This window comes from Cydia pomonella, chromosome 15, assembly GCF_033807575.1.
Source record: "Cydia pomonella isolate Wapato2018A chromosome 15, ilCydPomo1, whole genome shotgun sequence".
Classification (NCBI taxonomy): domain Eukaryota; kingdom Metazoa; phylum Arthropoda; class Insecta; order Lepidoptera; family Tortricidae; genus Cydia; species Cydia pomonella.
Window position 1 is genome coordinate 11,933,669 of NC_084717.1, and position 25,608 is coordinate 11,959,276.

General features: G+C 38.8%; 1 protein-coding gene across 7 annotated transcripts in view; it reads right to left on the bottom strand.

Annotated features, from left to right (window-relative positions):
* Window positions 1-25,608, bottom strand: part of LOC133525834 (serine/threonine-protein kinase minibrain) — a 211,938-nt gene that overhangs the window by 181,085 nt on the left and 5,245 nt on the right. For 4 of the 7 annotated variants that reach the window (XR_009800638.1, XM_061862237.1, XM_061862236.1 and 1 more), the window contains exon 2: window positions 1,065-1,234. Coding sequence is in view for 6 of the 7 variants with exons in the window: in XM_061862237.1 (XP_061718221.1) it covers window positions 1,065-1,234 (170 nt within the window). In the remaining variant the exon portion in view is untranslated. Of the gene's footprint in view, window positions 1-1,064; window positions 1,235-10,609; window positions 11,011-25,608 lie in introns of those variants that run through there. The other 3 variants (XM_061862238.1, XM_061862240.1, XM_061862239.1) reach the window with 3 other exon arrangements.

A 25,608-nucleotide genomic window follows, 5' to 3' on the forward strand; every position in this document is an offset into this window, starting at 1 on the left:
TCTAGTCGGGGTACATTTATTAATTAAGTGTAGCTATGGCCACACAGAACGTGTATTCTCATTACTTACCGAGCACGGGCGAGTCTAAGGCTAAGATAAACTAGCGTAAATGTGATCCGTTACAACTACGCGTAATCAAAGCGCATTTATACTGGTTCTCCTGAGCTCTTAGACTAGCCTGGCATCTGCAAGCGTTTTCAATGCCACCCCAGAGCTTTCCATCGATCGACTATTCAATACTAAACAGTTTCAGTGAAAGCGAAGTTCTTCGTTAATTAGCGTGGTTACGGAGTAATTTATTTAGTTGCGGTAATGTCTGGCGCATTATTAATGTTCCTTTTAATAAGACAAAGGGACGCGCGCGGGTTAGAGTGACGAGACGCTTCGTGTGAAAGCATGGGCGATCAGTCCACGAGATCTGGTTAGCTTGGAACTGGAAAGTACATTTTAATTCACTAAATACATTATGTCGAAACAAAGAAATGTAAAAATACTTAAACCGAATTTATAGAAAAAACTAAATAGTTAGCTAAATTTTAACTAATGTCTAGTAAAGTCTACGGAGTACACCTTATTCTGCTTGCATTTAACTTTTTAATACCACGTCAGTGGTAAACAGGCATACGGCCTGTCTGATAGTAAGCGGTCAGTCATCGTAGCTACAGACACCTGCAACTCTAGGGGAGTTACTCTTCTTAAAATACAGCAACGACTCTATTCCGCAAAAAAGAAAGTAAGACACTAACTCTGCTTAATATTTACGAGGTAATGAGCTGATCATGGGTAAAACAGGCAATTATACGGACTAGCATAAAAGAATCAAAAGTAGCCTCCATTGTCTATATTTATAGGTAAGAAGAGACGGTCAAACATCGTACTAATATAATATTACATATTTTAGTGTGTTTCTATGATTAGCAGTTTTGCTTGGGTACTACAGGATGCTACATTTTTCGTTTCGACATACCGAGTTTAGGTTTTTTTAAATTTAACTTTTCAGTAGTTTAGCCTCCGATTCATGAAGATCTGTCCTAGCGCAGCAAACTGCCTCGTGTATCATTTACCTGGGCGGGGATACGGTAGCGGCAGAAAGCCCGGGGGCGCGCGATGGCGCTCACCTGAATGTCCGAAGGCGCGCTCATGGAGGCGAGCTGCTCCTCTGCCACTAGCCGGCCGTACAGCGGCCCGTGCCGCCTCTCGCCCGCCTCGGGCATGCCGCCGCCGACAACGCCTACTGCAACAATAACATATGGTACATCAGTGTGGGTTACCATTTTGTAGTGGGCGAGGTGTTTAACTTATACGATCTTAGTTGTAAAGTTAGCAAATGGCGAAATAGGTAATAAAATATAACCAATTAAGTAGACAACTTATTCTTGTTGATCGGGCATGCCGGTACTGACAACATCTATTGTCATAAAAGAAGGTGGGTTAGTGTTAGTTTTATGCAGGGATGATCACCTTTGTGCACCTACTGAGGAAACTTGAGCATCTGCAGAATTTATCAAGCACGAAATGACATCATATGGCGGTCATATTTAAATAACGTACGGCGTCAGAAAATGACGTATGATATATCATTCCATGCGCGATAAGCGCCACCATCATGCTGATATATAATTTCATTTTCACGGTAGGTTAATAATCTTTAAAGATTCTCCAAAAAGTATCCTCAAATTTGTTGTAATGTAATATGATATTTAAAAAACCTGCGACTGAGAAAAAGGGCAATCATGCTGTTTGAAGACATTAAATAAGTACAATGTAATTTGTCTTTCCTTTGCCAAACAAATATACAATGTGAGAATTTTCACATGTTAATCGTCACAAAAATAACTAAAATTATTAAATGTCGCTTTTAATATACTTTTAACAGCGTCGGCACCGGGCTTGTTATGATGATAAAGGTGCGCAAAAGCGCTTGTCGCTCAGGCCGTTATAATAAGGCATAATAGCCCAAATTGCCATGTGAATGAGGACTCATTCACTTGGCGTTATTACAATCGCTAGCAAGCAAGCCAAACGCTTGGACCTGTATTAAGCTGGCGACTGACTTATATCGTTCGAAGCCATATTGTTTATTTACAATAAGATTTAACTACACGCCGAACGCTCGTTTTGAGCGCCTTGATCAACCCCATCATCGCGTTTACTCGTAATGCATCCGTCAAAAGTATTCTAAAAAAATCCCGACAGCCGAGTACGAGGTGCTTGCCGCGAGCGGTTCGGCTCACTACACGGACTGCTATAATGCGACACATTATGCCGAAATGTTACAAGACAGCAGCGTTATTTTAAGGTCACAGTATTACTGGTTGCCTGAGCATTGTACTGGTTTGCAATCGCTAACGTTAAGCTTGTTCGCCCACCCACCGCCGGTTCCAAAACCACCTCTCGTGTGAATCACCATGAGTCGATCCTCTACGTCATCGTTACACGTGATATCAGATCGATGACACAACTGTTTAACTTTCAATTCTCACTCAATGAAGTAGTGCGAGAATTTAATATGTTATTTAAAGCGATTGCAAAGTATAATGGAACAACGGTAAGCTAACTAGGCTAATGAAGGCCTCAGGGCGTTGTGACTTAATGGTACAGTGGCCTGTAATTAACTGAAGTGTTAAGAAACACAATTTAAGATTAATTTAGCTTCTACGTCACTTTAAAAGCTACACCGTTTAATACTCAAGCCCAAGCGTCTTCTGTTTTGTTACAATAGTTTATTTTTATACACTAATTATGCAAACTACAGAAGAAATTTTTTGGTAAGCAAATTGAGGTTTCTTGATACACTCAGGTGAGAGGCTGAAAGGGTAAAAATGGTAAAACTCAAAAAAAAAAATTAATTTATGTTGAAATTTAAAACAAAAGAACTAAATATAATATATCCTATCCGAAAAAAAACAATGTGCTTTGGAAATTAATTATTTTCTCCAATATACTCGGAAATGTTCACCTTATTGTAGCAAAAATAGTACGGGAAGCTCTTCGTTATGGTCAACTCAAACACAAATTCAAACCATTATTGTCGTGTTTTAGCGGACGGGAAAGTTATTACTGTATTGTTTTTTACTTTTTAAAAACATGTATCCACTAAGAAAAACGCATACAGCCAATTAATATAGCTGCGGGCCGCGTCTACACGACCCGGTCAGCATCATTTCAAGCTATAGGATAAAGTTGTGTAAGACTGACGTGTATGATCGTGTGAATACTGCTTAATAAAATCAAAGACTATATAACTTTTATATTTTTTTAAGGATCGCATGCGTGCAAATACAGCTTATATTACACAATTATATTGAATGAGCGAATATTGAATGGTACTGAATGGCATAATAGTTGTGCCTTTAACTTTTAAAAAATAATTAAAGAGGGAAATTGATTTTGACATTTTTGATGTGAAGGTTCGATTTGAGTGATGAACATGAACATGTTTAAATTATGATTACAATCCATCGACAGATCCAATGAATTTAGCTTTTAGTTAGTAATCCGAGGTGTGAGAGTGAACTTTCCCGCTTTAAATTCAAAGGTCGCAGACAAGTTAATTCAGACTTATTTATGTACCGTCTGGCCCGGGGTGACATTTCATAATAAAACACCTCCGTTCGGGGCTCGTTGTTTCGCCGCGACTTCTGCTAAGCTGAAAGTTTGTTTAACGTCTCGTAAGTTCGTATAACTTCACATCGCATCGCATCACTTCTAATTATACTATCGGTGGCAAACATGCACACGGCCCGCCTGGTGGTAAGCTGTTACCGTAGCCTATGGACGCCTCCAATTACAGAGGAGTTACATGCGCGTTGCCGATCCTAACACCCCGGACCCTGGTTGAAGCCAAAACCAAAGCGCATTACAGAATCTTCTCAGTCTCAAGTCTCAATTTACGTATTTTAGATATTCCATATATTGAACTACCTTTATTGTTTTCCTCGTGGGATGCACGAATAACACACACACGTGTATGCATGTACTCTCGAGGTGATATTGTGTTCCAAGTACCGGGTGACCGCATGAAACTCAACTGCGTAGGCAGTCGTATTGTTATGTTGACACACATCACCCTATATTGAATCGATAAATAAAAGTTATTCGTTACTACATAATCTTAACACATCTGCTGACTGGCGTGGCGTGATATTCATTTTTTCCGTCACCAAGAGGTAATAAAGAACCGAACTTTTGTTTAGCCGAATGTCTTTGTTATTTAAGTTACTAAACTATGATTAGTATTCAGACTAAAATTTATTTAAACCTACAATCAATTACTCCTGTCCTGATTCCATCCCGCCCATTACTGGCTACGAGGTTCAGCTCTCGCAAATATGTAATACGAGAAAAGCCCCAGTGAGGACGGCATTACGACTGAGGCACTGAAAATAAGAGAACCTTGACTCTTACCGCATATTACAATACAAATCTTTTCAACTCCATTTTAAAATCAGGTAAGTTCCCCGAAAAGATCTGTCATTCAAACATCATTTTATTACGCAAGAAAGACAATAAATTGGATATCAATAAGTCATATGTCATACTGTCCTTGCCGGTTTCGACCACGGCGACTGTACTAGTAGAGGAATTAGTGGCAGATTTGTATGGGGCACCCTGCAATTTTCTCTTAAGACGCCACTTGGCACAGTTGTTCCTTAGGTCATTCTGAACTGATTTAGCCCGGTTGGCACGCGGTACCCCCCGACTGGTGGGAGGGGCATGGGGAGGGGGGGGGGGGGGGGGTACATCTCCCGTGCTGCATTCTGGGCTCCATATCTGCCCCAATATAGCTATCAGATCGAGTTGATATCGTTTTCGTATAATTCGAGGACGAGCAATTCATTTCTGGAACAAACTTTTTAACCGTTCATAGAAAAAACGGAGTAAATTAAAAAAACACAAAATCGGAAAAAAGTCGATCATAATGATATTATTGCCAAAATCACAAAATCAAAATTATGATAATATAGCCCCCTTACTCTTAAATATAAAATGTATAAGTTAAAACACATCTTTAAAGTAAAAACGTGTCAAAAAAATATAAACGAAGACGCGGCGGAACCGCTCTCGCGGTCGGGCTTCGGCCACGGCGCGCGGCGTACAGATTGTAGTAGGTATTTTGCCGTGATGAACCATGGTAATGAACCGTCCATTCTCAGCAACAGCAGCAAAGACCTTAAGAGCATAGAACCTTGCCACCATACATACATATAGGCTGACACGCGGATGATAGTCTATGTTGCTGATGCCGTAGCCCGAAGTTACATAAAAGTAATGCTAAGAACAGTGGACACAAACGTAGTAGCACTAGCTGTAACATGCATACCTAAATTACCACAGCTAGAAGAACTGTGGGTTCACGTAGGCAACAGTAAAAACAACAAATTCATCTCATGCCATGGTATTGCAGCTTCGGTGGGTAATTTAAGAGAAATATATTGTATTGTATGTTGACTTAAGTGGATACCTTCTAAACGTTACAATTTTGTTCCACAGGGCCAGAGAAGGCAGGAGTACTGGCAATGTTTCACGCCTTCCCAGGTTGTGATAACACATCTTTTTTGCGGCAAAGGAAAGAAGAGTGCTTTTGAGACCTGGAGTGCATACCCAAGTGCACAGTATCTTCTCTGATAGCATGTACAATTAACATTTTTGTTGGTACATGTATAGAAACTAATAAACAATTTTCCACAGTACATTGTGTAAAATATATAGGAATTCTATTATAATAATTTATAAACCTATAGACTTTGAAATTACGAATGGTGGTATTGCTTGTGCACATTATCATTGTTCATTGCACCGACGTGAATACTAGCAGAAGAGATCTGTTCACAAAAAACAATCGGAGTATCGAAAACTTACTACCTACCAAAAAATTTTTACAGCAGCATTTGCTTCGGGCGGTGTACCAAGGAGGACACGTGTGGCGACATCTCCTTGTACCGCAGAAAAATCTGCCTTTACCTTCAAACTGGGGGTGGGCTAAGGATTGCGGTCTATGGGAGCCAGTTTGGCCAACCTTACCAGTAGCATCTAGCGGGTGTATTAGGCTGATTAGATGCAAAAGCAAACAAAAGTGTGCAAATAGATGAAACTGCGTAAGATGACATTTGAAGTGTAGGTACGGCTCTTGGTGGTTGTGGTGGAGACACCCGTATGCTAAGATTTTTGCAAGTTCTTCGCATCGCTTACATATACTTACTAAACTAGGAAATTGAATTTAATAATGTATTTACGAATATGATCATTAGGACAGACAATCAATCTTAGATGCCAATCTTCTTAATCCCAATCAGAAGGTATTTAAAAATTAAATTAATATGTTTCTTTAGACAATTTGTCAGCGAGCCATGGAACGTAGTATTCTGAGCGTGAAGTTAACCGATCGCATTAAAAATACAATACAAATACTCTTTATTGCATACCTCAATACAGAAACAGTACAAATAATACAACACATAAAGAAGAGGTAAACAACAAGCGGTCTTATCGCTAAAAAGCGATCTCTTCCAGACAACCTTTAAATTATGTTATGTCAGTAGGTGTTCCAGATGCAATAAAAGAAGTCTAGCACAGAATAAACACAATATATCATATACAAATATAAATAAAAAAGATATATAAATACATATACATACATATATTAAAATACATATTATATATATAATAAATGCCAGCTATAAGTATGGAAAAGGAAGCAGATAAAAGTATTACGGAGCAGATAAAAAGTGAAGTTTAATGAGTCTCTTGAAAGAATTAGGACATTGAGCGCGCCTTAAGTCTATAGGCAGAGAATTCCATAGTCGGATAGCTTGAAACGTGAAAGAATTATTATAAAATTTTGAAGGATGATGGTACAGAAAGAAGCAAGTTCTGGGAGCACCTAACAGAACGGAGGTAGCTGAAACGGTTCTTGAGATAGCGGGGAGTCGCGAGGTTAAAAATAATGGAATACAGAAGGGACAAAACGTGAGAGTTACGACGTAAGCGAATAAGGAGCCACTTGAGCTGCGAACGGAAGTGAAAGACATGGTCATATTTGCGTAACCCAAATATAAACCGTATGCACACATTTTGAATACGCTCAAGCTTATTAAGTTGCTCCTCAGTGAGATCGAGATATGCAACGTCAGCGTAATCCAGAATAGGGAGGAGAAGTTTGTGCGAGAGCAATTTTCGTAGGAATGGGAAGGAAGTTCCGTAATCTCCTGAGTGAGCTAACTGCCACGAACATCTTTCTGCTGACTTCGGCCACCTGAGGTCCCCACGATAAGGTACTGTCCATAATGATGCCAAGGTTTTTTACTTGCTGCGAGTAGGGAATCAAAACACCATTAAAGTAAATAGGTGAGAGGTTGTTAAAGTCGATTCTGGGAAGCAGTTTTGGGCTACCTATTATAATAGTCTGTGTCTTTGACGGATTAACTTTTAGGTCAAAACTGCGGCTCCATTTCGAGATTTCCTCTAAGTCGCTATTCACAATACTACATTTGTATATGTGACTGTTTGTGTTCTAAATAAATTAAAAAAAAAAAAAAATATTGTTTGATTGTGTCAGAAGTTTTGTTTTTTACGCTTGTATTATGCAACGCCTGTCGTAATGACGAGAGAAATCTCATATACGCTACGCTACGACAACGCTTCGTGTGCGGGCTTATTTGAACTTATACGTACTCTTAGGGCTCTCGTACTACGCGCGCGTATTAAGATACGCTTATGTGTCTCTTACGCTTAAACGCCCAGTGCTGGGGGCCTTACGCTACGCCTGTCGTAATAACGAGAGAAATCTCATACGATACGCTACGACACGCTTCGTGTGCGGACTTATTTAAACTCGTACGTGCTCGTAGCGCTCTCGTTCTACGCGCGTATTACGATATGCTTAAGGCCAGGCCACACCGGTTGCGTGTGCGTAGACGTGCACGTGCGCGTGCGCGTCCCGTTGCGTTGTAAACTAAGAATTCTCCTAAGATATGACACACCGCTTGCGTGACGTGCGCGTGACGTGCGCGTGACGTACGCGTGCGCGTGAGCTGCACGCATTGCAGCTCCGACGAGACAAACCGGCTGCGTGCTGCGTGCACGCATGCACGCAGCGGAGCGGCAACGTCGCTTCGTTGCGTGCAGTGATGACGTTGTATTTACCGGCGTTCCCTATGAGAGGGCGCACCGAGCAGGTTCGGACACGCACAGCTCAGTGCTGCATCGGTGCTGCGCGTGTACACGCGCAGCTCCCTTGTATTTATTTACAAGTCGGCCGGTGCCTGTGGTGGATTTTATAATGGATTACGAAAGAATGGTCGCATTAAGAATGTTTGCAGTGCAAAACCTTCGTCGCCGATCAAAATATCTTTTTTCATTGATTTCGTGAACTCACACCCTTTTAGATTTCACAGTAGTATTTTGTGATAAAAAGTAAGAGGAGTGCTTCCTCTTCATCCGACTAACTACTATCGAACATTGTTAGTTGTCTAGAGGCTAGGGCATCATAGTGGCGTAGCAAATGGCGGCGGATCTGCACGCAGAGCTGCAGCGTGCGCTTGCGTGACGTGTACAGCACCCTGCGTGGCGTGCGCTGCGTGACGTGCGCGTTACCCGGTGTGACAGGGGTGCTGTGCACGTCTACGCTTACGTCGACGCACACGTGCTGCGCACGCAAGCGGTGTGGCTCGGCCTTTATGCGTCTCTTACGCTTACGCGCCGTGTGCAGAGGGCCTCAGAGGGAGGCCTTTGCCCAGCAGTGGGACAATATGGGCTTATTATAAATAAAATAATAATAAATAAACTATGGCCTGCCTTATTTTGGTAATTAGTATTTTGTGTGCGGCCACAACATAAATACAACACAGACACACACCGATGCACAATGAAAATTTGACGGAGATTGAATTTTTTTTTTCTCTTTTTTTCCAGTAACCACGAGGACTGCTGAAATGGGTTCGAATCGTCGGGATGTCCGGTGTCTGTTTAAATAGTATTCGCATGTGGCTATTTTTTCAATAATAACAACTGCAGTAACCGAATACAATATTCAGTTAATAATAAAAGTCAATAAAAAAAACCTAAATGGTCAATTTGGAGAAAGACATGGTCTCGTTACTATTGTTTAATTTTTATATTGTTTTGTTTTTAATTTTTATGTATTGAATTGCTAAAAGCGTAAAGATCGTGTCAACAATGTTTCGTCAAAACACTCCCAGCACAAGACACACTTAAACATGTTAAAATTATCAACATCCGCTTAGCTCGGCGCGCTCCGAGATGAATGTACAGCACCGATTGAAAATCAGACCACATCCGCCTATTAGCATTAAAAACGATTTCTTACAATAGATAGACTAGTGCACTTCCGTTCCAGCGCTTCGAGTACAATTCACTACAGCGAACACTTACAGAATAGTTAAATGATTCATGCAAAGTAGGCGTCGATGTGACCAAATTTAAGTGCATATCAAAATTCAGCGGAGAAAGGTAGTGCCAAGAGAAAGCCCGAGATTGTACTTGACAGTGGGATATTAAGCAAATCTAGTTTGCATTTATGAAGCGCGCAATAAGTAAGGGTCTCGTAATAAGATAGGGTTCCCTCTCGGAAGTGTCAGAGGGGCAGCGGGAGACGAGGAAGGGCTTGTGGGCACTCGGGCCGACGAACGCGCAGACGTGTCGCTACGTCACCAGTGCGAAGCCGTTGAGAACCGGCCGCGGTGCGGCCGACAACCTGTGGTAGCTATGCAAGGAATGCGACTGCCTAGCCGCCGGTCGGACGCTCGTGGGCGGTGCATGATCGCGTTCGCACAACACTAACGCAATGTCAGTACATTTTTGCTAAAATTCTAAACTGATTAATTTCTTGCGCAATCGGGTTAGTAGTTGCCGTCAGTAAAAAACTTGTTCTAAATGACATATGATAACAAAGTCGTGAGATCCGCTCCGTCATGCCGTAATTCGCATATAAATGAATCAAGGGCACTATCTGTATGTAAATAATGATATAAAATCACGTTATCTACTTAGTAACCGTTGCGACTGCGAAATAGTAACGACCTTACAAAAATACATTTCCAAAGTCGAAATGATTTTGTAAACTTGATATATCTGTATTTATTGACATTGGCTGCACGGAAGGTTTTCAACTCGTTTTTCACAATTGAATCGATTATTCGAGGGTCTCTAGCTGAACTTTAAGGCGGTAGCATTAAGCACAAGGTCGTATTGGAGCCGTGACATGAAGTTGAAATGTAAGTACTATTATAAGATGTGTACTGGATAGTCGCCCGTTCGGAGTAACTGCGCAATTCTGTGACCGAGACTTCGAAGAATCCATTAAGGCGATCTCCTTGAAACGAAGCAGCTAGCAATGAGGCTGAAGCCCTCTACAGTAAAATGATTATCACAAACGAACTTAATTTATAAACCTACGTTTGGTATACACAGCTGCAAAAATGCATACTCACATTATGGAAGGAATTTATTAAGGGGTTATGCAGCTTTGCAGCTCGCTGTACCTTTGCAAGAAAGAAAGCATTATAGATATTTTGGATGAAATTAATGCAGGATCTTTGGCTTGGAGAAATTATGTGTTTTGTTTAGTAGTAACTAGTAAATCACTTACTTTCACAAAAGTCACTGCCAAGTTTAACAGACATCACTTAACTAACCAACGGACTGTCGACAGGTAATGGGTTTCTCACGCATAACACTACACATATGATCGATTTATCACTACACATAACACTGACCGATTATAAAATAAACTGAGACCACACATGTAAATGTTTGATCAAAACAAAGCACTTCGTTCAACAACTGATTACATTTTGGTAGTTTAGGTACGAGGAGTATCGAGGCGGTTTCTAAACGGTGCAGCGGCATCGGCGTCCTTGCGCGTCCGGCGCTTGTTTTTGTTGCACAACAATGTTTATACACGTGGAGCTCGATGCGCACTAAAGCCGCGTTGATAAGGACGCTGTGCCGGCGCGCGGCGCGACCAGGCCACAACTAACGCGCGACTCCACCGCTGGCTAGTAATAACCGAGTGGAAGGCCACGTGATTCAGATGACAAACACATCACTAAACTCTAGACTGACCGATCGAGCCGGTGATTTTATCGGTACGATACGTACTACGGCGGCTATGGATCTCTTTTACTATCACTGTAAGGCGCTTGAAACATATAACATTTTATAAATCTGTTAACTGCATCGTTAATATAATGAATGAGATACGATTGTTTTGAAACAGACTCATTCTATCATAATGTTAATGATACGAGTATCTAAAGCACTCACTTAGATGTGTAGTCATAAAAATTATACTATTGTTAATGTATTGTAAGAAGACCTGCAAGTAAGCAAGCCCTCTTACTAAAAATTCTATGAAACGTTTGCGAGAAAAGCTAGCACTTCGAAGAGTCATATGCATAAAGCTACACGAATTCCTTTTTTCCCCGACTGCTGCCAGCCACGCAATTTCTCCGATTGTATGCAAATCCTCGATGCAAACAAAGAATGAAAAAGCACCGACGCAGACATTCCATTCCACCTGTCCCAGTCTCCCAGTGTGCTCTCCCGTCCCGTCTGAGCTCGGGGCGAACTACAGCCGAACCGTAAACAATCCCACCAGGATATTAGTCCTGAATAGATATCATCTCTTTACATAATCGACGGCCACCGTCTTGTCGAGCACACTTTTATTAGGTGTCTTCACTTTTGAATAATTCAGTGAGTTTTCTATTAAGCACTTAGGCAGGAGAATAATGCATCCACTACATTTTCATAGCCGGGGCACTCGGACGGCCATAAACAGCCGAGGAAGCCATCGCGGCCACATTAGCTTCGCCTTGCCCGATCGGTGGCGCCCGAAGGCTTTAGAAAATGTGTCGCACACATCGGAATTTAGAACAGAACTAATGTATAAAGCAGATTGCATAATATAACGCGGCGCCACGTGTAAGCTTATCGTTATTTACCTATTATGGCGTGTATTTATGTAATATAATATACATTAGAATTATAGTCATTTAGTAGTTAAACGTCCTGGTTGCTTTGGGAAGGTAAAATTCTAGGATTAATCTTCTAAAAAAACCTTTGATACAATTTACTAACTAATGAGCAACGGTAATAATAATAATCGACTGTGTGTAAATGGATGTTTTTCTAAGGACTTAAGGATTAAAAAAAAATTCTCAGCGTGCTTTGGTTACGAAAACAGCATTTCTAATCAACAAAGCAAACCACGCCACGCCTACTTATGTATTACTCTACTGTCTACTTAAGTAGCGAATAATCAATGTATCTAAACTATTGAAAAAAAGCTGATGATTCGAATGAAGAGGGAAAATGCCGATGACAAGGCCGAGTGGAGAAAACGAGGGAGGCCTTTGCCCAGCAGTGCTACACTAAATTTAGTGTGCCACTGCTGGGCAAAGCCTAATTAGGCTACTAAAAAAAATATTTAAAATTATCGATAACCATCAAGATGATTGGTATTGTGGCCTTGGTCACTTTTTCTTTAGTGTATGATATCTATTTCAGTTAATAATGATTGGAAAGATATCAATGGGATCGAATATTAGGTGTGTAAAAGTAAATACCTATTGTCACTTCTATAAAATGCCCAGTAAAATAGGATACTATGTGATGTGGATACTAAATCGATTCAATGGAAATTTGAGTAGTACTTCATTTAACCCGTAATTTGGAAATTAATGTTTAATATTTGTAATCTAACTTTTGCCGGCAACTGTGAAATGTGTAGGCGCCGTAAAAATGTGGGTCCTATGGCGTTTAATAAATAGCGACTGAAGTAGAGAACAATGTAGGGTGGAAGCTTGTGAAACAGGCCTCAATTCGTATAATTACACGCTAAGGGAGTAATTAGTCAAGATTTGGGGTCGTAAATAAAAAAATTACATAAATTTTATCACAGTAATAACCACTGGTCTACTGGCGTTCCACCTTAACCTATACGCCTTTTTTATATCATATAATTAATAATAGCGGTAATAGTTGCTCATTTAACTAACAACAGTATTCAAGAGTGATCGTGAAGTTGTTATTTAGCAATGTTTAGGTTTTTTAAGACGGTGGAAATATGCTAACTATTATTCAAACGTTTATTTATACTTGCGTTTTCAAATAATAATATGGATATCTGGCTATATATCGTGTGGCTTTATTCCTCCTAAAGATTTTCAATTTTATTTACACAAAAAAAATCTAAATTTAGTAGCCAATCCTTTGCTTCTGGTGGGAGTGCTAACAGATCGTGCATGTCTCAGGAAAATCGACTCTTATGACGTTTGGATTGGCTCCCCACTGCCACAGGCTGCTGTCGGCGAAATTCCCCATCTGTGAAAGTTGTAGTTACAGCGTACTACTCCCTATGGCCTATAGCTATAATAAAGTCTTATACATGTATACACTTATCATAAATTATACAACAAAATTAAGAAAAACATGATTACAATACATATTAAGTAAAAACTATTCTGGTGTTTAAATAACACACTTTTTTATTAGGGTTCCGTAGCCAAATGGCATAAAACGGAACCCTTATAGTTTCGCCATGTCCGTCTGTCTGTCTGTCTGTCTGTCTGTCCGAGGCTTTGCTCCGTGGTCGTTAGTGCTAGAAAGATGAAATTTGGCATGGATATATAAATCAATAAAGCCGACAAAGTCGTACAATAAAATCTAAAAATTTAATTTTTTTTAGGGTACCTCCCCTACACGTAAAGTGGGGGTGAAATTTTTTTTTCGCTTCAACCCTAGAGTGTGTGGTATCGTTGGAAAGGTCTTTCAAAACTAATGGGGGTTTTAAAGAAACATTTTTTGATAAAGTGAATATATTCGGAGATAATCGCTCCGAAAGAAAAAAAAATGTGTCCCCCCCCCCTCTAACTTTTGAACCATAGGTCCAAAAAATATGAAAAAAATCGTGGAAGTAGAGCTTAAGAAAGACATTAAATGAAAACTATAGCGGACATGATCAGTTTAGCTGTTTTTGAGTTATCGCAAAAAGTTTTCCCTTCATAGTAAAAAGACTTATTTTAATTAGGTACTATTTGTTTAACTCAGGTGAAAGGTACCGTTTCATCCCTTGGTTAACAATTTAGCTTATTGTGACGGAAGAGTAACTACGGAACCCTACACTGAGCGTGGCCCGACATGCTCTTGGCCGGTTATTTATGCATATTTATTCAAGAGACATAGGTACAATGGAGACACCTAAAGTAGTGAGGTGGAAATCAGATAAAAATAAAAGTTCTACCGTATTATTATTGGCCGGTGCTGTATAATATGATATAATAAGATATTTTTTAATTCCTTTAATAGAATTTAGTTATCCCTATTATTCCCCAACATCATCCTAAGTGTGATTGCGGACAGGAATGACTGTCCGTATATTGTACACTGTTGCGAACTTCACAAGCCCAGTAACAGTGAACCTGTTGTAAATGTTTAGCTTGCATTGTTACTAACATAGTTTTAAGTTTTTCTGTTACTGTAACATTTAATTGTAACTAACACTGTATGAGCCTGAGCTGGAAATAAAGGTTAATTTATTTATTTATTTTTATATTCAATTCTCAAAAATATCACTAGAAATTTGATGTTTAAAAATGCAAATCAGTTACCAAACAACTACCAACGTAAGTTTAGAACAGATAACTTCGTCAAAACATTTAAACTCATATTATTTATTTGGTGAGTAGACAAGTTCAAGCACCTCCGTAGCGCGAAGGTCGCGGTAACGTAAAAATAGCAGTCACACAAAGGCTTTATCAGAATTGCCAAACATTGGAAAAACTTTAGTTAACAACATCGGATTAAAAAAAAATCGTACGCGCTAGGATTTATTCATATTGTATCCAATCCAGAAATACGTATACAGGGATTGTGAAAATTCAAAGTAACCCGACTAACATGACATGCGGAAGTAAATCTAAAGTAAATATAATAAAGACTAATAATAGTTTAGTAAAGGCCAAAATGGCCAGCAAATATAATGGAAATAAGAATGTGTTCCGATATATTTGACCACTTTGGCCGTCACTATCTATTTGTCGCTGACTGTACATGTTTAGAGACAAAATGTGCGTAAGAGGCTTTAGTTAGCGTCGGATCGGAATCGGGTTGGCGTGAGGCCCGCGAGGCCGTTCAGCAGGCCGCAGGTTTAACGGCCTGTCTGGCCGTTCACCCGAGGCCCCACGGGAGCGCGCTGGCCGAATTGTGCGCGAAAACGCCGCGCCCGCGCCGCTACGAGCTAGCGCCATTCATTGTTGGCCGCGCAAAACAAAACAAATGGTTCAGCCGATGCGCTCATGTGCAGTCATGTTATGTGATGTGTGATCTAATCAGCTGTATCACTGAACGAGTGCTCATAAATTACGTCTTATTGTATTGTTGAAAAAAAAAACACAGGTACAGATTAGCGTGAATCCTTGCACTTAGACAAGTATGTGTATAATTAAGTATTCAGTGTAAAGAGCCAATTATAACCACGGTAAATTAGGCCTGATTTCAGGCGTATTTTTCTGTTTCACCTTTTACAATATTTGACATGTAAAACATACTTACGACATCGGGACTGACTTCGGGCCCGATATTGGGAAGTCTGGATGTAATTGTCCCATAAGCCTTTTTATTAAGTGTGCGTATTTTTAAGGTTACAATAATAGTAAAAGCTATTTATATTCAATTTAACGTATTAAAGTGGGTCGGATGGAAACGTCACTACCTATTTATTTATTTAGAAAACGAACTATCGTTTTTTCATGAAATACAGCGAGGTCGTAAACCTTAGATTACACCACACCAGACACGAAATGGACAACCAACCAACCATTACAGGTATGAACCAGAAAAATCTGTTGAAACTAGATTAGGGATTGAGATTCTACAGAAAAGAAAATTGAATAACGAATTGATAATGTTATTACCAAAATGACATGTTGTTGATTGACAGATAACTTACTATTGAATCGGGAAAAACAATAATTTTTTTGAGTAAACCTGTGTCACAAAAAAAGCCTAGAGACCTGAGACCTGAGGCATTAACATTAGTCCGGTTGTGTGAAAAAATATTAATAAAAGGAAAGTTGTAGGGATTTTAATTCATGTTTCATATGCCATCAAAAATCCTGACAAAAGCTTAAAATTCCTGACGATACGTCTATTATGCAGCTTTCCATACAAAGAGAGCATGTGATTGCGCAGGCGACGTTGGCCGTTGTTCCGAGATGCGCAAAAACACTGCGGTCAACGACGCTGGGGCCCATCGGGGATAAATTAACACTGGAGGCTTCGCGAATCCTGACCGAATACTATTTAACTATTAAGTCGCGCCGCCTTATGACCGGGTTTTCCTAAACACATTAGCGACGTGTTATCTCACGCGGAACGTCATTTTGACGGAAAGTAAGTTATTCTTATTAATTTTAGTTATGTCATAGAAATAGAAACCAGTAATGTCACAGCGACATTGGAAAGAATGTAAGTAAAATTAAGAATTTATTATAAAACACGTTGTTTGCCTACCTACTAAATATTTATAATACATTTTCGCTACGAGGAAAATGACTTCCAAGAGGTCGAATTTATTTTATTTTATTTCTCTAAATGAGTTAAATGACATACCTATTAGTCAAATATGTCATGTTTCTACGCCCCGAAAATCCTTGCCATCGCTCATTGTTTTAAGGTGCAGTAGGTTCAGAAAACTCAGCGATTCGAATCCTGAGTTTTCGACTTTCGCTCGATAGAAAAAAATCACGAATATAGGCATAAGTCTAAAATTGCACTGTAAAACTACGCACAAACGCTAAAAATCAGCAATATCATGTTTGAGAGAACGTAACGAAAACTGTTTTTTTTTTATTTAAACATACAAAAAATATATCTTAAAAAACATGATATCCGTGCTCCCTGACACGCACGTCCATCTCGCTCACGCTTAGGCTCAGTGAGAGTGAGAGAAGAAACGGAACTTACTTGGCCTTAATATGCATATAGTTAAAAAATCGGCCAAGTGCAAGTCGAACAGATTTATGGTTTGTGACTTATGTCGAAGTTTACACCTCAATCCAGTTTATCATTTTTAATATTACCTATAATTTAATATTATCTTCATACTTCATGAACTTCAGTAGTGTGATATCATTATACAGAACCCTCGGTGCGCGAGTCCGTCGCGCACTAGAGGTTAACTGTTTGATATTGCAACTTTAAACATATGTGTTCCATGAAAGTAAATTATCAGAATATTCTACATTTTTCGACCATGTTGATAGCGATGCGCAAAAAAGAAAACGAAATTTGCCTCCTCAGGTCATTGTACAGAATAATAAGAGTAAGTCAAGCTCCGCACATAACACAGCTATGATGTTTACCGTTACTATTGGTACTTTCCACAGTCATTCAATTATTAAAATGTAACAGTAATGTTGGACTCGCAAAAACCTTGGCGGGGTCGACGGTCGACTGCGCCGGCACGAGGGGCACGTTAGGGAAAACTCGTCACACCTTCGCAACGATGCTTCACAGTAGGTTTAATATCCACATCAAATAAAAGAGGGTAAAGTTATAATCAAAACTTTATACCTACTTTAATTAAGTCTTGTTGCACTTTTGTGAAAACAGACTAAGGCCCTCAGCACACGGCGCGTCAGCGTAAGCGACGTGTAAAGATATCGTAAAAACGTTACGAGTACGAGACGCGTAGAGTCCTGGGCACCAAGCGTCGCGTGAGCGTAAGCGTTTTATAAGTGAAATCTCATTCGTTGAAATCATGGCGTTACTGGCGTCAGATGTCTTCGGCGGATGTATCGACGATCTTACTCTCTCGTCAGATGAAGATTTTTTAATTGTTTGATATGTCAGAAGTTTTGTTTTTTACGCGTGTATTACGCTACGCCTGTCGTAATGACGACAGAACTCTCATACGCTACGCTACGACGACGCTTCGTTTGCGGACTTGTTTGAAGTTGTACGTGCTCGTCGTGCTCTCGTTCTACGCGCATATTACGATACGCTTACGCATCTCTTACGCTTACGCGCCGTGTGCTGAGGGCCTTACGGGTCTCTTACGCTTACGCGCCGTGTGCTGAGGGCCTTACGCGTCTCTGACGCTTACGCGCCGTGTGCTTTCGAACCTGACCGCATGCCACGTACTTCGCTCTATCGTCGGCGGCACTACTGATTTGCTGGTGCGGTGGTGGTAGCTGGCATCGTGTCGCCGGGTTTCGAATGGTATTTCATTGAAATACATACAAACCACTCATGTCGCGGAGACGTGTCGTCTGCGGTCGCGACTCGCAACACGTCGCCGGATTCGAACTTGTACCTCAAACTTGTTATTACTACTACAATAGTCTAAAATTTCACCAGCACGTGAAATTAATCGGCTTACATGTCGGACAAAACAATGTCGTCGGAGGTGACAAAGCACCCGTATAATATGTAAGCAAGAACAAAATAATCCAATTAAAATGCAAATAGTTGTCGCCGCGCATTGGATTCTTTTTTTTTTTTTTTCATTTATTAAGGAGCTTTTTCGATTGATCGAATATGTAGTATTGGTATCTAAGATCATGAAAACCTAAATTCTACTAAAGTAACTTTTACATTCGACGGTTATAGTTTGTTTTTTGAGCATTAGAAACAATATTGACGTCTTTTTATTAAAAAACGTTTTTTTTTTCAGTAACTATTACTCATGAAAGCAAAATAATGTTATAGAAAGAAAGAAATAGACTAGAAATAAATTTATTGTAAAAACCTTCTACATACAGCGCCACTTCAGTTACAAAAAAGAACTTACTCACTAAACACTTAGAACTAAAAATAGATAGCACATCAGCAAATCAAAAGGAGTAACTCTAAAATAAATATTGGCGCTGCTATAGTGGCTACAAAGGGACACCACTCAGCATATGCTTTGGTAATAAATACCACAGCGCTGGTCTTCTGTGGAGCCCCGGACCGGAGGGTAGGTTTAAGTAATTACCGTATTACTTAAAGCTACCCTCTATATAATATTTATAATTGTACATATTTGCCGTCACTTATTTTTCCAAAGTGTTTTTCAATAAAAAGACTCATCAAAATAGCTTACCTTCTTTCTAATGCTAAAAAAACGGACTACTTGTAATAGTAAACTTCAAAATTTTAATATAATCAAGTGACAGTTTGAAAATAAAAAAATTAGTAGCGGATACAACGCGCCAAAAGTATCTGATATTCCGTATAACTTTTCCAAATGTAGATAATTTTCTAAAATTCGCATTCAAAAATATATCTTTTACAGTCTTAGTTGTTCTATATTAAAGACATCACTTTATGTTAAGCTGTTACATAATGGTGGATACTTATGAAGCGTTATTTGATCCGCTACTTTTGATGCTGACTGTACATAGACGATTATCGAAACTTTTCACTTCTTCTCGTCTATGAAACAAGGGGCCTAAATACCTACTACATGCTGTAACCACGGATGAATGAATCTTACAGGGATAAACTGAAGTTACCGACATTGACAGATATACAAAATACTATAGGTACTAGTTTCTGAAATATCTAGGAACAAATTTTAAGTACCTGCAAAATAAATACTAAAAATCTGGCAAATCTGGAAGCCGAGAGCATTCGTAGCACCCTACAATAGGATTTTTCATTTAACGAGACGGAATTCATCGTGTAATATTTGTAAAAGGGCATTTTAATTTAATTTCAATCAAACTGTATCACATAAATTCCACAAGTTACAGTACACTGAAGCCTTTACCGGGAAGTCTGTGGAGAAATCGTCCCTACCATTCAGGGCCGATACATTCATCATTCATCATTGGCGGAACAAGGTCATAAGCGACCTTTGCGTACAGACCCAATAGGTTGTTATGAATCTGAGTGCGGTATTCGCATAGGGGCTTGAATGCCCACACAGGCACACACCGTCCACGTGGCGGAATCATTGTTTCAAGTTTCACTGGAATAAAATTAATGCATCGCCGTATTGAAAGTCTATTGTTGTCAATTGGGAAATGTTGCATTTTATTTGAGAATGTGTGTGTTAATCGTCCTTCATGACACAGTACCAGAGAGTGTACTCAGCAACAACTTGATGTCGAATAGGACAGTAAGACAGACAAAACGAGTTTCTCAATATCACCTTACTTTTTTGTTTAACATTGGTAACTACGAGTGAGTACCTAGTTACCTACATTCGATTTCTACTCTACAATAAACGTAACTGTACAATGTAAGGTGCACACATTTTCCATACAAAAGTTTTTACAGCTTTAAGAATTTTTTTAAATATTTTTCTGTGTTTGTTTCTGATGGTCAATTATCGCGAATTAGCTTATTCCGTGTTGTTTTGTTTTGTAAAATTTACATCTAAGTCTAAAGTACAGAATAAACTTAAAATTTCCATAAAAATGCAAATGATGACCAAATTTGTAAGTAATGATATGAAAAACTTTCTTAAATACCTACTCCCAAAAATCTGCAGAAACTACATTAGTAGTTTGAAAATGCAATGAAAACGCACCTTAATCGATGAATACCACCTACAAAATCAACTTAAGTTCAGTAGTAGTAGTGTTGCCAAACTTTATGTTGAAATAAAAAGCAATGTATTTACCTACTTATTTTTCTAGATTTAAAAATATACTATGTCTAATATAATAAGTACTATCTGAAGCCTCAAAAGCCACATATGATCAACTCTATTAGTCAAGGTGCAAAGGTCTTTACATGTAGGTATAGGTACTGGTGGTTTTTGACGATAGGGGCGAACGAAACTGAAAGCAATGAATAGCAATAATGAATCTAAGCCCTGATTCTAAAGACTGGTCATTTGCTCAAATAATTGGTTCCTACAAAATAAGGAATGAGATAAGATTTCCCCAACACCTGGCATTGTAATTAAATTTTCAGCTGAATTAAGTAAGCCACGGCTTAGACACAGTTAGTTGAAACTGGATGAAATACGCGGAAAGCCAGCAAGTTTCTAATTATTCCCGGCAATTTTAATCGCACCGAATATTTTGGCCGTACCTACGATAAATCGTTGTTCCGCATTCCAATGTGAAACTCATTCACCGGTCGCGGTGACGTTTAGTGTCTGGTGTCTAGCTAGACTCCGCGTCGGAGAAAGGTGACCATTCACCGCACGGTCCAGACACGCGGTACCGTTAACGATAACATCGGCCAGCCCGCACATACGAGTACGTTTCAGTTACGTTATTTTTTTAGCCACGAGTGAAATGAAGTACAAATTGCGTACAGCCAGACATGGAATCTGTGAGCTGCCAATTAGGAATCAGTGTTACAATTGAAAGTTGAAATCGCGGTATTTTACAAATCATTTTGAACATATAGGAGATATATAGGAGAGAATGGTTTTATTTTCTTTGTTTATATTTTCGCCGTGTAATTAACGACCGCGATATTGCTTGCAGATTACCGGTCTACTTATAATGCTATCGCACAACGCGGATACAGAAGATATTCGAAGTACTTTCCAAAGATCACGTTATCAGCTACATAACGCTGCACAGCGTGTGGCTTTAATGACAGCGCACCGTGAGGCCAGCATCCGCGTAGCAACAGCTTTCAGAGAGAGAATGAAAGTTGATCGCAGGCAAAAATGCGAGGCGGCCGATGCCGACGGTTCCGGTCAGAACGCCCCGCCCGCAAATCATTGGCACTCCCGACCCCAAGCATCGTCATACAATTTTCATTGCCTCTTTAGATCCGCAGTTTTTTTCATAAATAGGGAGGCGGTACATTTTAACGCTTCCTGACTTGCGTAATAATTCTGTCCCTAGTAAAATTCTTTCCTTCCGTTAATTTATTCAAGTAAATTTTGTTTCCTCAACCATTCTACGGAATTAGCATGTTTTATTTCGCATTCATGAATTTCAAAGAGGTTGTTAGCAATATTGTCAGAGATCTGTTATCCTTATCCTTGTAAGTAAGAAAGATTTCGCATTTAGGCCAGCGGCTCGGGGGAAAATCCCTGATGATTATTTGCTTAAAATAACCCGCATCCAAACATCAATCGTTTCGTTATTACATTATCGTTCCGCTAATATGTATAGATCGATGTTTACAATACTCTGAAGTACTAAGTAAATCACAGATTACTCAATGATCAATATCATAGTTCATAGACGTGGTAAGCTCACCTCCGCTAAATACCTACTTAACTAATTACGTGAAGGTAAATATAAACCGAGACTGGCCCGCATTTCCCAGAAACTGGGTTTTAAGAGCACAATCTTTTGTGTTTATTTAGATCCGGCGAATGCAACGATTTCTTAGTGGAGTGCCAAAAGCGTGGGAGTCGAGCGACGCAGAGCTAGGTTACACCCGGAGGAAAATTATAAAGCAAAGGTAAAATGCAGGACCTTAAGTCAGTTTAATAACTGCAACAATGCAAAAGATGATTCATTCGACTTTTTTCCTTTGACACTGCGCGACTAAATTGGGGCACTTTTGCCCAAAAATGGATGGAATTATAAAGTCAAGTCAAAAGCCAGCTTTGTACGTACAAATTCATTTAATTACGTACGTAAATATGTACGTACCTACATATTCATTTTAAAAAGTCTCTTCGACCCGTATTGTAGAACAGTGATTTAAATGAAGTGATTTGACCAATCAATAAGCTACATTGTATCCCAATTGATTATAGCCATGCTGTTGCGGAGAGAGACATAAAAGTCGTGTTATCTAATAAAGTATGGGACACTGCGAGGGCTTCACAGAATTAGGTTAAAGGTAGGGGTCGACGGCGTCCGCGTTAAACAATTTTTGGGGTCGGGTCGGGACTATATAGACCGATCATAATTCGCCCCAAAATAAACTACAAATTATGCCATAAAGCAATCTTTACGGTCTTGAAACAGTGCTGTTATAGGTACTGCATGACTGTTCGGCAATTTATTAACATTGTATCTAATTGTAACAACTCTTTACTTGTTGTACGTCTGAGAAAAATAAAGGCAAGAGGTACCTGCATTACATATTACAATACAGTGATTACAGTGTTCCTCTAAACCACACAATAATGAATATATACTTCGTTTTATTTTAGGGTTAGAAAGAAAACTTCGCATCATTTAGCATGTGGTCCCAAATCGGGTACTTATTGCGGAAAGATTTTTAAGTAAATTTTAAGTATTGACCATGCTGCTTTAGATAATTCTATTATTATTATCAAATAAACAGGCAGATAAAAACTTCATGCTTACTTCTGTGGAGTTCTTTCTAATGCTAAAAGTACCATCTAGACCAGTGTCCTCCAATCTGTGGGACGCAGCCCCCTAACCCCTAATACAAACATAAAAAACAATTTTATACATACTAACCCTTAGTACGCAACCCCCTGGTCGTGTCATGAAAAAGTTTGAAAACACTGATCTAGACAAAAAATCGAATTTACATTAAAAAAAAATTAATTCCGCTACCTAAAGGTTGTCTGGAAGAGATCGCTTTTTAGCGATAAGACCGCCTGTTGTTTACCTCTTCTTTATGTGTTGTATTATTTGTACTGTTTCTGTATTAAGGTGTGCAATAAAGAGTATTTGTATTGTATTGTATTTTTTTCTGAAGCTCTTTGTCTTCATGTTAGATTAGGTTAGTCACTGTTGAAAAGGTGTGACAAAAGTTTTTGTAGGGAGTTATTTATAATTGGAAATCAAATAAAGCATAGCATTATTTTACTTCCAACAAGATCTAAAGATAACTATAGTCAGTAAACAAGGTTTATCAAGCGTATTAAGGGTTCGTCCCATCTAAACAATTACAGAAACAGGTCAAAGGGATGTAGGCGTTACATGACGGGTCGCAGGGGGTGTGCATTGAACACGCTTAGAGGGTATAGAATGCATGTCTCTATTGGAGGTGGTAGAACGGAAAATCGTATTATGCCCAATGAATCAAGGGGTAGATATAACTCGGGGCAAGTTGTCCTTTGATTGTTGCTAAGGGGTGGAAATGTAAGGCGTGTATTGTAACTTAAACTCTAGGTGTTAATTTAGCAAAGCACAGATTGAAGAAGACGTGCTTTATCTGTTTACTCGGAAACTTAAGAAAACAGGTGACCTTAAATGAAATAAATCAAAAAGGAAGACTTAATTAGGATAGAATCTTATTTCTAGTAATTTTGGCATGATCAATTCTATTTCTTGTAGAATAAAATAAGTTTCAGTAATTATCAGCTACCAGACACATTTGTACATTTTCGGGTAGTTATAACAAATATTGGTTAACCAACCAAATAAGAAAACCGCCTGGATTTGTCACTGAATGACCTGACTTTAACCTACATTATTTGATCATGAAATGTTTGAATCTACCCTCAACTAGCTTGCGGAGCCATTTGAGGGTAGATTTTGTATACTTTTATTTAAATACCTAAAGATAAGAGTATAAGTATAAGAATACTCATTTTGAAATCTCTTTCAGAGAACAACGACAATATATCGTACAAAGTATACAATTGAATTACATTTCAAAATTAGTTACCTGTTCTTATGCTTAGTGTGGCAGTGTGGGATAAAATACTTTTTAATGCCTAAAAACTGGTCCCTTTTCAAATTGTAATAAATTTCTAACGCAAACATTCCAGGTAACTTATGAGAGTTATGAGAAAATACACTTATTTTCAAATTTAATACAATTAACTTACAATATATTACTTTTTTTATTTTATTTATCTTAATTCAATGGTTTTACTTTAGGTAACTCTGTTATTATTACCACTGCGTTACCATTTTGCCCTAAGGATTTATTAGCATAATTTATAAAATGAAATAAAGTACAGTTTTAAAATACTTGGACTCCCAAAAGTTTCTTGTTATTTGCCACCAAAGAGAATTGATTGTAATAGAGAGATAAATTCTAAGAAACAAACGTGCTCCTTATTTGGTTTGGACATCCATAACAGACGGCGCTGTAGGTACTGCGCCATATGTTATGCGGGCACTGAATTGTCAAACGTCAACTTTTGACAATCAGAGTTACCGCAAAATGTATGGAGCTCTGTACAGCGCCATCTCGTTTACCTGTCAAATTCGAAGCACGAAATTGTCTTGGATTTTACGCATCTTACTCAATCAATGTATCTTTGTTACCACTAAGCAATGCTCTTACTGCAAAAATTTTGTTTCGTCGATACAACTGGCTGACTAGGTTTTTAATTCATGATAGCACCTAAACTATCATGTGAAAAAGCCACAACTGGGAGGCCATGACTGACGAAATTTGCGCGTCGCCATTGTCTTCGCTGCTGAAAACTTCGCTGCAGCGATGATAGACTATTATAGAAAACACTATAAAAATTGTGAATGAATATAAAAAAGTCTTAAAATCTTTTATTAACTAATTTGTCTCTCGAAACAAAATTTGTAGGCAATTTAGGCATTAAAAAGTATTTTGGCTCATATAACAATTTGTTGGCAAAACTTCAATTGATATTCGATGGTCAAATGACTGTTTGCTTAGAGTCAATAAATACTCTATCATTGAAAATGAATCCATGGAAAACCTCACTAATAAATATAAATTATAAACAATATTTACTACTTACCTAATCATAATCAT